The sequence below is a fragment of the Schistosoma haematobium genome, chromosome 1 (genome assembly GCF_000699445.3).
Source record: "Schistosoma haematobium chromosome 1, whole genome shotgun sequence".
Lineage (NCBI taxonomy): Eukaryota > Metazoa > Platyhelminthes > Trematoda > Strigeidida > Schistosomatidae > Schistosoma > Schistosoma haematobium.
In genome coordinates, this window is record NC_067196.1 from 15,168,826 (window position 1) to 15,182,729 (window position 13,904).

General features: G+C 33.7%; 2 protein-coding genes across 2 annotated transcripts in view; one reads left to right on the forward strand and one right to left on the reverse strand.

Moving 5' to 3' along the window:
• The window catches only part of MS3_00003406 (uncharacterized protein), a 29,959-nt gene extending 25,949 nt beyond the window's left edge, over positions 1–4,010 (forward strand). Inside the window, exons 7-8 of the mRNA XM_051211196.1 lie at positions 614–970; positions 1,463–4,010. Of these exons, the coding sequence (XP_051073243.1) occupies positions 614–970; positions 1,463–2,105 (1,000 nt within the window). The 3' untranslated portion in view covers positions 2,106–4,010. The remainder of the gene's footprint in view (positions 1–613; positions 971–1,462) is intronic.
• A 2,028-nt stretch (positions 4,011–6,038) lies between these two features.
• The window catches only part of PIK3CA (Phosphatidylinositol 4,5-bisphosphate 3-kinase catalytic subunit alpha isoform), a 33,677-nt gene continuing 25,811 nt past the window's right edge, over positions 6,039–13,904 (reverse strand). The window contains exons 8-9 of the mRNA XM_051218396.1: positions 12,542–13,078; positions 6,039–7,137 (exon numbers count right to left, since the gene is read on the reverse strand). Coding sequence (XP_051073244.1) covers positions 6,295–7,137; positions 12,542–13,078 — 1,380 coding nt within the window. The 3' untranslated portion in view covers positions 6,039–6,294. The remainder of the gene's footprint in view (positions 7,138–12,541; positions 13,079–13,904) is intronic.

The window sequence follows — 13,904 nt, forward strand, 5'->3', positions numbered from 1 at the left end:
TTAATCCCGTACAAAAATTCATGAGTTGAAATGTCACATATTTAGGTTTTCTTCCTTGATGGTCAACACTAGACTAATCGCGATGTCGACATTGAATATACGTATAAGTCTAGTTTCCTATCAACACTTGAATATCATAGGTGCACCCATCAGCATAATAAAAGCATAACTATTTGTTTATATTTAATACAATACTTTTTCGAAATATTTAATTTCGAATTTATAACAAATTTCACTCAGTGAAGCTATTTAACTGGTGTTCAATCGGCCAGAGGTTATCTAAACTATATATCAAATAGTAAATCCTTCACTAGATAATTACGAGAAAGCTATTAAGTAAGTAAACTGTTATATCACTATAAAAATGTCAAATATTAACACATTAAGACGTCCCAACAGTAATCATACATTGTGATAGTTGAGCTGTCTGTTTTATTTCCGAAATAACTTCTGGAGAAATTCAGTTATAGGAATTTTATAATTGATTATTTGCGTTAATGTTATTAACGCACCTTGTCAAAATGAACTTGAATTATATTGTTTAATTATCATATTGCTTAGTATAGAAACATTTTCTAACCCTATATCAAACTAATTTTAAATTTCACATTAGACCGTATATTAATATGTTCCCGAATAACCTTCATGTTGGGTTAAAACCGTTATCTGAAAAAAATCCACCGATCTTAACTTCATCTACTTCAACGCAATCTATTCACAGTTATAACGTTGGGAATAAACAACAAGACGTTGATCAAATAACCAACAATAATAGTAATACCTTCAAGTTACCAGTGGATACAGATATCGTCTTCAAAAATCCTAAACATTATGTGAATTTATTAGGTTTACAGAAAAGTGGATTCACGGTTTTAAATCACTCAAATGCAACAGTGTATTATATCAATTTTTCACCAAATAATTCAGAACGTAGATGTTTTGCAGACCCAACATCTGTACAATTATCAATGTAAGTCTTTGTTTTATCTTAGTGATTAAGTTTTAACGAATAATAACAGCAACAACTTATTATTCTGTTTAGTTGAAAATTAAAAAATAGATGATGAGTTTTCCAATGATAAATTTATAAGGGTTTAACTTTTAAAGAAATAGATATTGTCGAATCTTTGTTGATTATTAACACGGATGCGAATCCCTGTTAATTTCAATATAACTGATTAGTGTTTATATTAAACAAACATAATTTTATAATGCTGTTAGTCCAAATGTACAGTTCAAGTCAAAACTTTTGATTATCTTCACAAATGAGCGGCTTTAGAGAAAAAACTCAAATTATTTACTTTTGCTTCATTGCACTTTCGACCAAATATTCCTGTTCCAAGCCTTAATTATTCTATTAGTATTTCAGAAAATTGTATCAATATATGAATAATTTTTAATGAATTCATTCTTTAAATTACATAACCTAATCATTATATTTTGATCTTTATTTGTTATTTAGTTCTGATTCCTCTTTGGCGCCACGTGTCCCAGCCTCACTACCTATTCTTTCAGGTTCTTTTCTGGACAGACCACCGACTCCACCAAGGCTAACAACATCTACGTATAACGTTACTTCCAATGGTACTTCATCTATTCCGAAAACACCACAATTACATTACGCTCATCTTACACTATCTGACAAAGTAAATAGTTCAATGACAAATATGTGTCATTATAAAACATCGGATGATATAATGAATGATGGTAATATTTGTAAGAATAGACCCAGTCTTCACTCATCTAAATCTTTACAGTGTGCATTATCTTCTGGCCCAAATTGTTCTGAAACTGAGTTCCTGGATTGTAGTTGTAACCTAGTTGGCAATAACTGTCATGACTGTTCCTCACAAGGAGTAAATTATGTAACTATAGATATGAGACAGACCAAAGCACTTTCTGAATTAGAACAAGAATTGCGCATCAGTACTGGATTAGTTCGTAATGCTGGTTGTCATATACCATGGTCAGAATGTGCCCTTCATAATCAGAACTGTGATAATGTAAAAACTGGTAACAGATTCACAGTGCTACGCAGGCATTTTACAATTCCATGCAGCCTCCCCGGTTATTTCGCCAGAAAAAAAGATGACGTAAGTCTGTAATTTCCATTTGTTGAGGGACGAAATCTCATCATAAGGTATCTTTATGGGATATTCTATGCCAATACTTTCTTGATTAAAATATATATTGTTGCAGGTGTTGTAGTATGTAATTTATTTTATTTATTTAAACACATAGATATTGGTACAAGGGGGCACCAGACACATATGCGCCACACAAATCTCATTTGATTTATGTGAGGACTGTGATACTGCCCTGGTGCCCGAACCGAAACTGGTGGTTTTCTTAGGGGCCCACACCCAGAGCCTTTGACCTAAAGGTCTGATCTACAAGGCAGTGGAGCAACATCAGGAGATGCAGTCCCATGGTAGACGGTGACCAATAATTGGTTCATACGCCATTTGTTCCTTCAGGATACTGGAGTCCATGTGCACCACTGGTTTGGAATCAGCGTTTTCCAATTCCCCTAGATGGACTCTTCATGTCCACCAACCCGGTTAAAGCGCCGGACATTCGCTTTTCGTCCTCTCAATTTCGTAAACAACACCCCCACCGCGAGAAGGCAGTGAGTGGGACTTCCCTGACAGAGGCTATATACGTGTGGCCATATTAGGGCATTTCGAGAGGGAGAGCGGACTCTCCCCACTCTCGGCCGTACCAGGGCATTTGGGGTCTAGTCTCCAACTGATTAGAAAGAATAGGCGTAGCAAAACGTCAACAGCTCAGTGGGAATAAGTCTTTGGGATCCGTAAAAAAACAAATCTCGCACATCATGACCTAATTTTATGAAAAACAATTATAAATTATACCAAGTAATTTATAAAAATTATAATCCTTAAAATCTATTATCTTGGATCTAAATATGCCTCCCAATTCAGTTACAAACACACTTAGAAAATTCTTCACAACACTGGTTCCTATTGTTCCTCTGTGTCATCTGTTTGCTGAAAATAAGTGTATGTATTTCTTATTATCACAAACTTTGTGTATCGTAAATTATAATGTGCATGTACTCACTAATCTTTCTGTTGAGTCTCTAAATTCAACCATCAGTGTTAAGCAGTTTATCCATTACGTTGAAAGTTATCATACAAATAGGCTGAATATCAAGACAGCTTGAAATAATAATTGTATTACACTAATTTTTAATTATTTATGCATCATTGGCTATGATAATAATCATGGGATGTTATATTTCTCCTATAACAGAAATATATTCTGAACAAACGAGAAAAGTCTCTCATCTACCAGTCTCGTTTTAGATTTGGTACTATGACAATTGATTGACTGCTTGTGAATTCCATATTTTCATTGTTTGACTATTCTCAATGGCCACAGCTAGATATGATTAACGAAAGTAAGGTTCATCTAAGGCATATCATCCAGTCTCCAGTCATTGATCTCAGTTATCATACGAACCCCTTCCCAACCAGATAGTCTGATACATACATAACAATATGATTTCTTTTCTTTCAGACGGTTCATGCATTAACAAGCTCTCCAACAAATTCACAAGGAAAGAAACAAAATCATGAAAATATCGTTTCCGTGACCAATCGAGTTCTAAAGCGTTTAATCCATTCCTCTCACCTCCCACATCACCAAAATTAACATTGTGGCAAAATTGCCTAAAGCCAAATCAGTTGCTTCTATTTTTTGTATTTATCCCTAATAAGTGCATCGAATGTTAAAATCGAAGTGATAACATCTTATCCTTTATTCATTTAAAGAATAACACTAAATAACATCTGCTTAACACAAAGATCCATTTAATATAAATAATAAACTATTTAACTTGACCAACGTGTGCACCACTAATTAATGTTGCAGAAATATGCTATTTTTGTATTAATTATATATATATCTATATATATATATATTTCCTTATCGATCCTTTTTAGATTAAAGTTATTTTTGTTCTTTTTTGTGCATTCTTTCCTATACACATTGCCGTTAAACGATTTCATTCATTTTTTCAAAGTATCAGTTGTGGCTTTATTTATCGTTTCGATTGGTTGAGTATGTGTTAAGCACAATCAGGCTATTTAGTCAAGTTAAAACTCACCTAACTTAAAACTCAATTAATTTACTGTTTCAGAGTAGGGAGTCACACAATTAATGAACTGCTATTCAGATTTTGTATTTGACGGTTCGATTAACTCGAATTGAAATCAGTTTAAGACTTAGCACATTTTTTATTAATGTAACTACTGACTATTAAAGTCTGACGCTATTTGAGTACCCAGAAAAAAATCCATTCTCCTGTTATAACACGAAGGCGTTCATATATTTTTTCAAATGTAACTAATTTGAAAAATGTCTGTGCAATTTAATATTTAACTGATCGTACTGGTATGCAATCTATAGATCATGAAATCTATATCTGAAATGAATGATAGTGATACATAAATCATCTTTTTCTTAGGTCCTTGCTTTGTGTGTGTAAATGGTTAGTCTGATGTCACTGACTAACGTAATTAAATTTTCGTACTAAAATTAACAATCAGGGAAAAAATAACATATTTAGCTGGTATGTTGGTTACTCTTTTTTAGTACACACATAAACCTAAGTTTCTGTTCCAACAGGAATGTCACAAAAAGTTGACAAGCTACTAAAAACTGAACACTTTTGAAACTTGACTACGCATCGATGAATCACCTCGTAATCGAAATAATAAATCTCCAGTTTATGATTGAAACAACACTGACTCACACTTCGAATTTAGGAGTTAAGCATTCATAGGAACCCGAATAAAATAAGCCATTTGCTGTTATGAATTGAATTTGAGTTCGGTATTTTCTGATTACGTACGATTGGGGGATCCTATTACGAAATGGGATCTGGATAGACCGGATTACTAATACACATAAAAATTCATCAACAATCCTTCTTGCGGTTGAAATTGAGAGAATATAAGTTTTTGAAGGAAGACATTTTAATAAAGACCCCAGAAGAAGTAATTTGCACTCAATTTTATTCAACTATAAATCGACTATTCAATGATGATTGATTACATGTTTTATGAAACTGAGCATTTGTCACTCGACACAAAATCACACGGAATTAATCATTACGAGGGGAAAAGTAAATAACTGAGTATTGAATAATCGGTACAAGTGAAAACACACTCAAAGCCAATGAATAGAATTTAGTAGGAACAAATTAATACAACGAAAAACGTAGAAAGGTGACTGGATGAAAATCACCTTAAATTGCTAAGTGACATGTGTCCAATAATTGCTGACGATTTTTATTTCTTTCATCCTTTAATTGAATTTGAAGACGCTATTTTCTTGTTATTCCAAAGCTCTTTCAGTTTAATAGATTTTTGCTTTCTTTTCCAAGGTCATTGTACATACATTTAACTGCATGTGTTAGACGCTTAAATTGATTTTCTTTGATCTTTACTAACGAATCTTCTATGCACGATTTGTCTCTTAGAGTGACAGATCAGTAAAGAAAAGGACGTTGTATCCAGATATCTAAGCGAGGATTGAAGTCATTGATGTTAGTTTGAAATAAATAAAACCTATACAGTAGCTTTTTACTCAACGAGTCACGGAACTTTGCAAATTTTGAACGGAAATCTGCTCATAGTGAGTATTGGTTAGTTTTTGATGTATGAACTTGGAGTATATTAATGAACCATGTTATAGTTAGTTCGTACTTTAGAAAGTCAACAGTCTAGAGATCATTACTTTTGAAATAAAATGCGGATGAACAGCTTGGAGCTAGTTGCTAGACAGAATTAAGTAGTTAAAGCTCCAGTTCTAGACTCGGACTAGTATTTAGACTGCGTAATTTTAAATTGGTTAGGAAGAATATCATATTAAAATTTACCAGACGTTATTAATCATTAATCCAAAGTTTAGATATTTCTAAGCCTCCCAGTATATTGGAAATTAGGATGCTGATATATAATGCAATAATGACATAAATTAAATTTAATAGATGGAATTCACCAACCCAACTTCAAATAAGGTCAAATTTTATTCATAAAATAATACGTCCAATTGCATTGTATGTTTCATTGCTTCAAGAAACCATAGGTTTAAGATAAAACTCTGTTTCATTTGGATACAAAGCATTGCAGAATATCAGTAGAATATACAAAAATATTTTTAAGCGATACAGTGCGATAAGTAAATGAATATATCAAATCATATTGCTCACAGAAAATAAATTAAATGAATTCATGTAACGGGATGACTAATATTTTGTGCAGTCATTTATGTATTCATCCAATGTGAAAACCAATCAATTTTTGTTGTCCATGCACCAGAATAGGCTTCATTAAATTTATGATGAAAATAGGCAAGTGCTTCTTGTTCATTATCAATTTCGACAGCTAAAGTCTTTCTTACATGTTCCAAATCACACACTGAAGTTAGTTCGGGTAATCCAGAAGGTAACATCATAGCTAATAATGTTAATATGAGATTTGAATGTTTGCGTAACAGAAGGTAAGCTTTACCACATAAATCAGTGAATTCTTGAAAATACATATTACCATATATTCCTCCGATAGTATTATGGATGACTGATGGTGGAGTATTAGTTGTGGTTGATATTGTACCAGCATCAGGATTACCACGTGCAATTACTGTAATAAAATCTTTTGTCAAAACAAATGGTACACGTTCACGAGTAAAACCAAACTTCTTCTTACGATTATCTAAAATGTGCCCAAAATCAATATGAAACAATCGCCCAGTTGAATCAACCATTATATTATCTGGATGTCTATCACGAATTCCTAAAATAAATGTAGCAACACAATAACCAGCACATGACATAGTAAATGTACGTATCATTCGTTCATATGCAGAATTATCACCTAATGGTGAATGATTTAACTGTCTTGCCTTTTGTTTAGCATGCTGCATTAACCATTTATATAACTGTGATGAATCAATTTGTAAAGCAGAACGTAAACGTTCACCTTGTATAGACATTACAGTACGTGAATCACGTACTGCTTCAATAATTCCCATTTCATATCCTGTTGCAAAACAACCATATGATGTTAAGCACATATCCATACCTTCTTCTTTCCATATACGGTCCATTAACTACAAAATAAATATAAAACCGCAATTACATGCATATTTTTTACTGAATAAATAAATGATGTTAATTTACGTATTAGTTGGTGGTTGATGGGTTAATAACCTTATTGGTCATAAGGATTAACTGAATCTCATTTGATGTAGTCAGAATTCAAGAAGGCGTAAAAGCAATATAAAAGATTAAACTGGTGTACGTGAAAAACTGTTCGTAAAATAATCATTACCATTACTTGTAATCGTCCGAAATTAAATATGGCATGAATTGTTAAGTCTTAGGTGTTTTATGACATTATTACGTCTGCCCTGTGCAATCTAATTATCAATAGCTCTTCAGTTGACCTCAGTTCGTAATGACATTACTCTTAAACTATAACGAATTTACCAGTATGTTTGACAATTTTATCTAAACGATATCATACTCAAGTTCATACGAATAACTAAAATCGGTTGGTCTAATTGTATAAAGAATCTGGTTACTAATATTTTTAATCATTTTCTGTGTCTCAGATTAAGTTATGACATTGTGTATGTACTACAAGAAACATGTATTGTATGTAACAATTCTTATCACATATCTATGCAACCTATTTCTTTCTGACCGGTAAATAAGTCATTATAGTCCGATTACGTATTTCATAACATGGTATGCAAGTACATTTCCTTATAATTATGATCGTAAGCCTATTTTTTGTGGAATATCATTAGACGCACGGCGACCCTTATACTTCTTCATTCCGTTTTGTCCAATTAAATTATTAGTTCTAAATTGGTAATAATTAGTTACTTAGTTCTTAAAATTCATATAAAATGTAAGTATTTATTTATTATTAATGGCTTGTCTGTAGAGCAGCCTTTCAAATTAAGGACGTTAATAACGTACAAAGTGCAAGCTCTATCGTTTCTCATGTTGTCACAGACACAGATAACGCATTCTTGAGTGCATTGCATCTGGTAGCGTTCCAATCACTTGAAGCGTTAAAGAGCGCCATCAGAACTTATGAAATGGCGACGTACTGCCATTATGCACTGCGCGATTCTCATTTCCATAAGGATCAAAAGCCGTACATTAAATGTGTTTGTTTGAGAAATGGCCGTAGAAAACCTAGCGGATCCTCACAGCCGATTGGACGAAGGAGATCATTTGAATACTGTTACTATATTGTTCATGAAGGACTGCTATGAGCACTCAGTGTCGAGCCATCATTTATTGTAAGTTTATTGAAGGTTACTGAACTGTTGTTCGCGGGAATGTGCATAACAATCATGAGTGTAATTCCCTGAGGTGTGACAACAATTCTTGGATGCGCACGTTAACGGACGTGGAATTTGAAACAAACTGTGATATATGCAATCTTGCTTAGCCACCAAGTGAAACTGGTGATAGAATCACTTGGAATTTTAGTCGTTGCAATAGTGTTTCATTCGTTTTGTGCCTGGGACCCACAATTACAGGGATCTCATTGTCCCACTTGCTATGCGAAAACGGAATTGTTCAGGACAATCGAAAATGTTAAGAGACCGAATGAAGGTCCTTTCGGAGCCACGCACAATTTATTTTAAATTCTATTTTTTTAATTCGTGACAAATTACATCAAAAAAACTTTGTTGATCTCATTCCATATACCTTCTTCGTTATTTTTAAACGATAGTTCTGCGTCTGGTATGAATTTTTCAGTGAAGTAGTTTCATTTGATTCATTTCGCATTATTTCGGTTAGAAATTCACTAGCCAGTGTTTTCTTCAAGCACGAAAACGTAAAAAAAACTTACAGCCTTACAATAACCAGATGTTTATTATCTGCGCTAAGGCTCATTTGTATTAGTATTCTTAGATAACCAATATATATTATCTTAGCATATGGCTTCATATTAACTGTGAATTAAATGAACTAATCATTATATTATTTATCAGTGTCTGTGAACTCATTTCCTACATAAAACAATTCAGTCACTACTGTTAAAAAAGTTTTTTGACATTTAAGTATTTCACTTGTTGAAATCATGAGTCAATTGAAGCTAGACCACTATGGAAAACCTGGAAGCACTGAACGGCCGTTTCGTCCTAGTATGGGACTCCTCAGCAGTGCGCACCCACGATCCGCCCCCCAGCGGGACTCAGACCCAGGACCTATCAGTCTCACGCCAGGCGCTTAACCAACTAGACCACTGAGCCGGCATCCAATGGTGTTAATGTCTAACTTCAACCAATCCACGAAGTTGCGCCACCGTACACAATTGTCTTCAGTGAGTTTCCATCTCACAACAGACCTGGTTGAATTCCACTGGTAACGACTGATAACGGCCGTCCAGTGCTTCCAGGTTTTCCATAGTGGTCTAGCTTCAATTGACTCATGATTTCAACAAGTGGGATTTCTAAAAATCTCCACAAAACCCATTCTGATAATAGTTTAAGTATTTACTAAAATTAGTAGGAACAACGTTGATTTACTGTACTATAAGTTGGAAATTAGATACTAAGATTAGTTCACTGATAAAACAACATTATGTCTATGGTAAAGGTCAACTGAAATAACACTAAATTATAATCAAGCCATAGTGATTAAGCTATATAATCATTTGAAATTAATAATGATAATGTGATTATCGCTCACACACTGAATCGTCTAACAATAGTACATGCAAAATTAAATAAGAAGTTAGACATTAACATCGTTAAGTGCTCGCGCGCGAAGCTAGTAGGTCCTTGGTTCGAGCCCCGCGTGGTGCGGGATCGTGGATGCGCACTGCTGAGTAGTCCCATACTAGGACGAAACGGCCGTCCAGCGCTTCCAGGTTTTCAATGGTGGTCTAGCTTCAACTGACTCATGATTTCAATCTGTGAAAATTTTCTAAAAATCTCCACAAACCCCTTCTGATAATAATTCAATGTTTTTCTTACATTGTTCAGCTAGACACATGTAGGCTTTTATTTATTACATCGAAATTAAACATTGCTAAATGTCAATTGATATAGTTGACCTTATTCATATTTAGCAGTATAATCGACGTAAAAATTGATTATGTCAAACGTAGGCCTGTCAATTTGCGCATAATATGACCAATATTTCAATTACCTGTCGAAAATAGTTATTTTTGTAACGTTAAACTGTTTAAGGTTTAATATTAACCTATTCAAATATTACGAGTATGTACATAGAATTTGTAAGTGTCCTTGTAATATATTTAACAAATAAAACCGATAATTTGAAAAATGATTCCAGACGTATGCGATGTCATTTATAAATAACATCAGAAAATTAAGATAATGATTTGATCAAACTGCATACTTACAAAACATTTGCTATTGACATTACTTGAAAAAAACCTACCGCACACTTACCAAACACAATAACTGAATACATGGAGAAGTTTATTTATCTTAATTATAAACGGCTCAACTACATAGAATGGACAATCCATAGTAAGAAACAATTTTTTAATTGTGCAAAATAACGTAATTACAATCTTGCGTTTATTAAAGATACCCTTATCAAAGGGAAACTCGTAGCAAGCCCATTCAACAAAATGATAGAGTTGGTTATCATACGTCCCTCCGATAGTCTGTGGGCATCACCGCTCCATATGGTACCCAAGAAAAACTTCCGAAGTTAGACCTTGCGGTGACTATAGAGCTCTCAACAGCTGGACTATTCGAGCAGATATAACCAACTACGTGCAACAATTAAAACAGCAGATGGAATCCATTAGGTCCGTTGAACCACGAACACAAAAGGTAAGGTCGTTCGTACCCAATGAACTGGACAAATGCTCACATGTATTCGTCAAAAATGATAGAGTACGACATCCGTTACAGACTCCTTATGACGGTCCTTTTAAAATCATCCGAAAGGACAGTAAAACGGTTACAGTGGAAAGAGCAGGTGAACAGAGTAAAACCAGCGTTTTTAGAGAACACTGAAAAACAGGCAACTGTAAAACTGTCTTAACCCACAGCAGAGCAAGCACCATACAAACTACCTGCAACAAACAATACTTCACATCAAAGTTCAGCAGCAGCAGAAACTACAACAAGATCAGGAAAAAGAGTACACTGGCCAAATAGGTATGTAGCAATCATCATATTTATCTAGACCAAGTCCTGAGATTGCTCGCATAACACAAAAATCCTTTATTTTCATTACTATTTTTTATTGGCCCCACGGATCATCATTATGCTTACATTTTAACTCTATGCAATTCGTTGATGTTAAATATACACTTGTATATACATGATATAAAACGTTTCAACACACAAGCTGTTATTACAACTTAACGCTTTACTCATCATATCGAGTTGTACATTTATTTTAAAAACAATTTCGTTTTTTATCTCTTTGTCAAACATAGATGTTAGTAAAAATTTTTTTTTGTAAATAAAAACATCAATGTTCTGGATGGGAGCTTATGTAGCAAGCCCATTCAACTATTGTATTATTTTTATCGAATGGGTTTTGTGGACATTTTTAGAAATCTCACTGGTTGAGATCATGAGTCAATTAAAGCTAGACCACCATGGAAAACCTGGAAGCACTGGACGGCCGTTTCGTATTATTTGTCTACTCACTGTAATTCAGACACTTAATTCACTATGTTAATTTCTGCGTGTGTATGATTGAACGCGTGTCTGCACATCAATCCTTAATCTATTCTCCCATTGATTGTAACACACAAATAATCAATAATTTATCCACACTTGATTATGACTCATAATTATATATGGATTTTCAACTCATAAACACACGATCTTGGTTTTACAGTGTGCTTGCTCGTTGTACGCTTGCGGATCTTATTTATCTTTAACAATAAAATATTTCTACAACTGGTGTTTAGGCTTCTGAATAGTCTTGAGTAAATCCATAATTCTACTAGGAGATTTAGCCTGCCTTAAATACTCAGTTAATGGGATATCATTTATTGGAGTCAGATATGGGGGAAACTAGCCTCTACAAACTAAACAACTCTTTTGTATTAAGAATTACTGTTGGCAAAATCACCCAATCATGAATATTATTTGTTTCTTTCTAAGAAGGAACGGTTGACAATTATTGAACGGCGGTTTTGATTCCCTGCCCCCCGTTTATGAGAAATTTCAGGGTGATTAAAAAACTGAGTCACTCTTAATTCAATGAGACTGGTTAAAAGTCAGTTCCAATATTCACACACTACATGCTCATTTATGGATGCTCGAAATAAAGGTATCTTCCATACACTTTGTATTTAGGCTTTCAGGATTCAGACAATGGATACATCTGAAATGCAAGTGTTGGATATATATGTTAACTGGGATTAAAAAAGGGTTACGAAAATGGTGAACCAAGGTACGAACTGAACTCAACATACGGGAAAACCACTTACTACAAAAAGTAGGTACGATAAACTATGTATACGTAAAATGAAGGGAAACATACCTTGAGTAACTGAAGTGTCAGCATATCTTGACGGAGATCATCACCATGTTTAAAAATCAGTTGATAGTTTTGATGATGAAATTGTGCCAGTCTATCAGGATTTGTCCATACAAGCCATAAGGGTCTTTTTTTAGATCGCTTAACATCACATTTATGAATTAATAATTCACCTAAGATTTCACTTAAACATAACGGAGATGGTAACCATTGAAGATCATGTTGGGTTTCTGTTCGAGACATCTCTTCACGGAATAGTTCACGTTGTTCATCCTCGCTAGTTAATTCTTTTAAACGTGCACTTAACGCTTCTAAACGATTGAGAGCGGTTACCTGACGAGAAAGTAATACTAACATTGGTCCACAACCTCGACAAAATGCTTCTAATATTAGACTGAATCGAAGACGTATATCTGGCAAATGAAGTTCAGAACGTAAATGCCAAAACAATCGTAAACCAATTTGCAGAGGATTTTTTAAAGCACGATATAAGATAAAACGAGTTAATGCATTGTCCAAATAGGTTTCAGCTTTAAGAGCCTAAATAATAAATAAAAGGATATATATATATATATATATATATATATATATATATATATATATATGCCTCACACAAAATAAGTATTTACTAAAATCGTAAAAAGCAATATAAACTAAGATTGGAATATTAAATAATGGTAAGGCAACAACGTGTTTTATCCTGCACTGAAGAACTTTAAGTTTATTTCCAAATAAGCTCACATCATGAAGAAGTATAAATTCAACTATGATCTAAAAATTGCAGTACTTTCTGATTTCCAGCATGTATTTCTTTCCGTATTTTCGATGAGCACTGGAAATGTATACCATTTTTAGTTATATGAAAAATATCAAGCTATATTTCCCCTTCGTAATACTAATAATAGGTTTCAGATACAATAGCAACAAATAAATATCACAACCACCATTTGTAACAATTGACAAACATTACAACGTTATCCTTCATTTCAAAAAGCTGAATTATTAAACTACCACTATTTTGTTAGATATCCTGAGTCAGCAAAAATTTAAATATTATAAGATGAGTGTAGACAAGATATACGCAAGCTAAGAAAGTGTTGCTAGCTGCCCTTAAACATCAACACAAACACAAGCTGGTAGACTACTAAGTTATACATTGTTTCTCATTGAATGGGATCATTCCTATTGACATTGGGATTAATAAAAGTTTGTACAATACGACTCTCATAAACTAGTTGTGTGACAACTTGAGCCTATGAGTATATGTGCCAGATTCTAAGTTAATTATGATGGAAAAACTAACTGGATACTGATTATTTGGACGATCTTCTGATTCTATACACTTGGCTTGTAAGTGCAAGTCTCA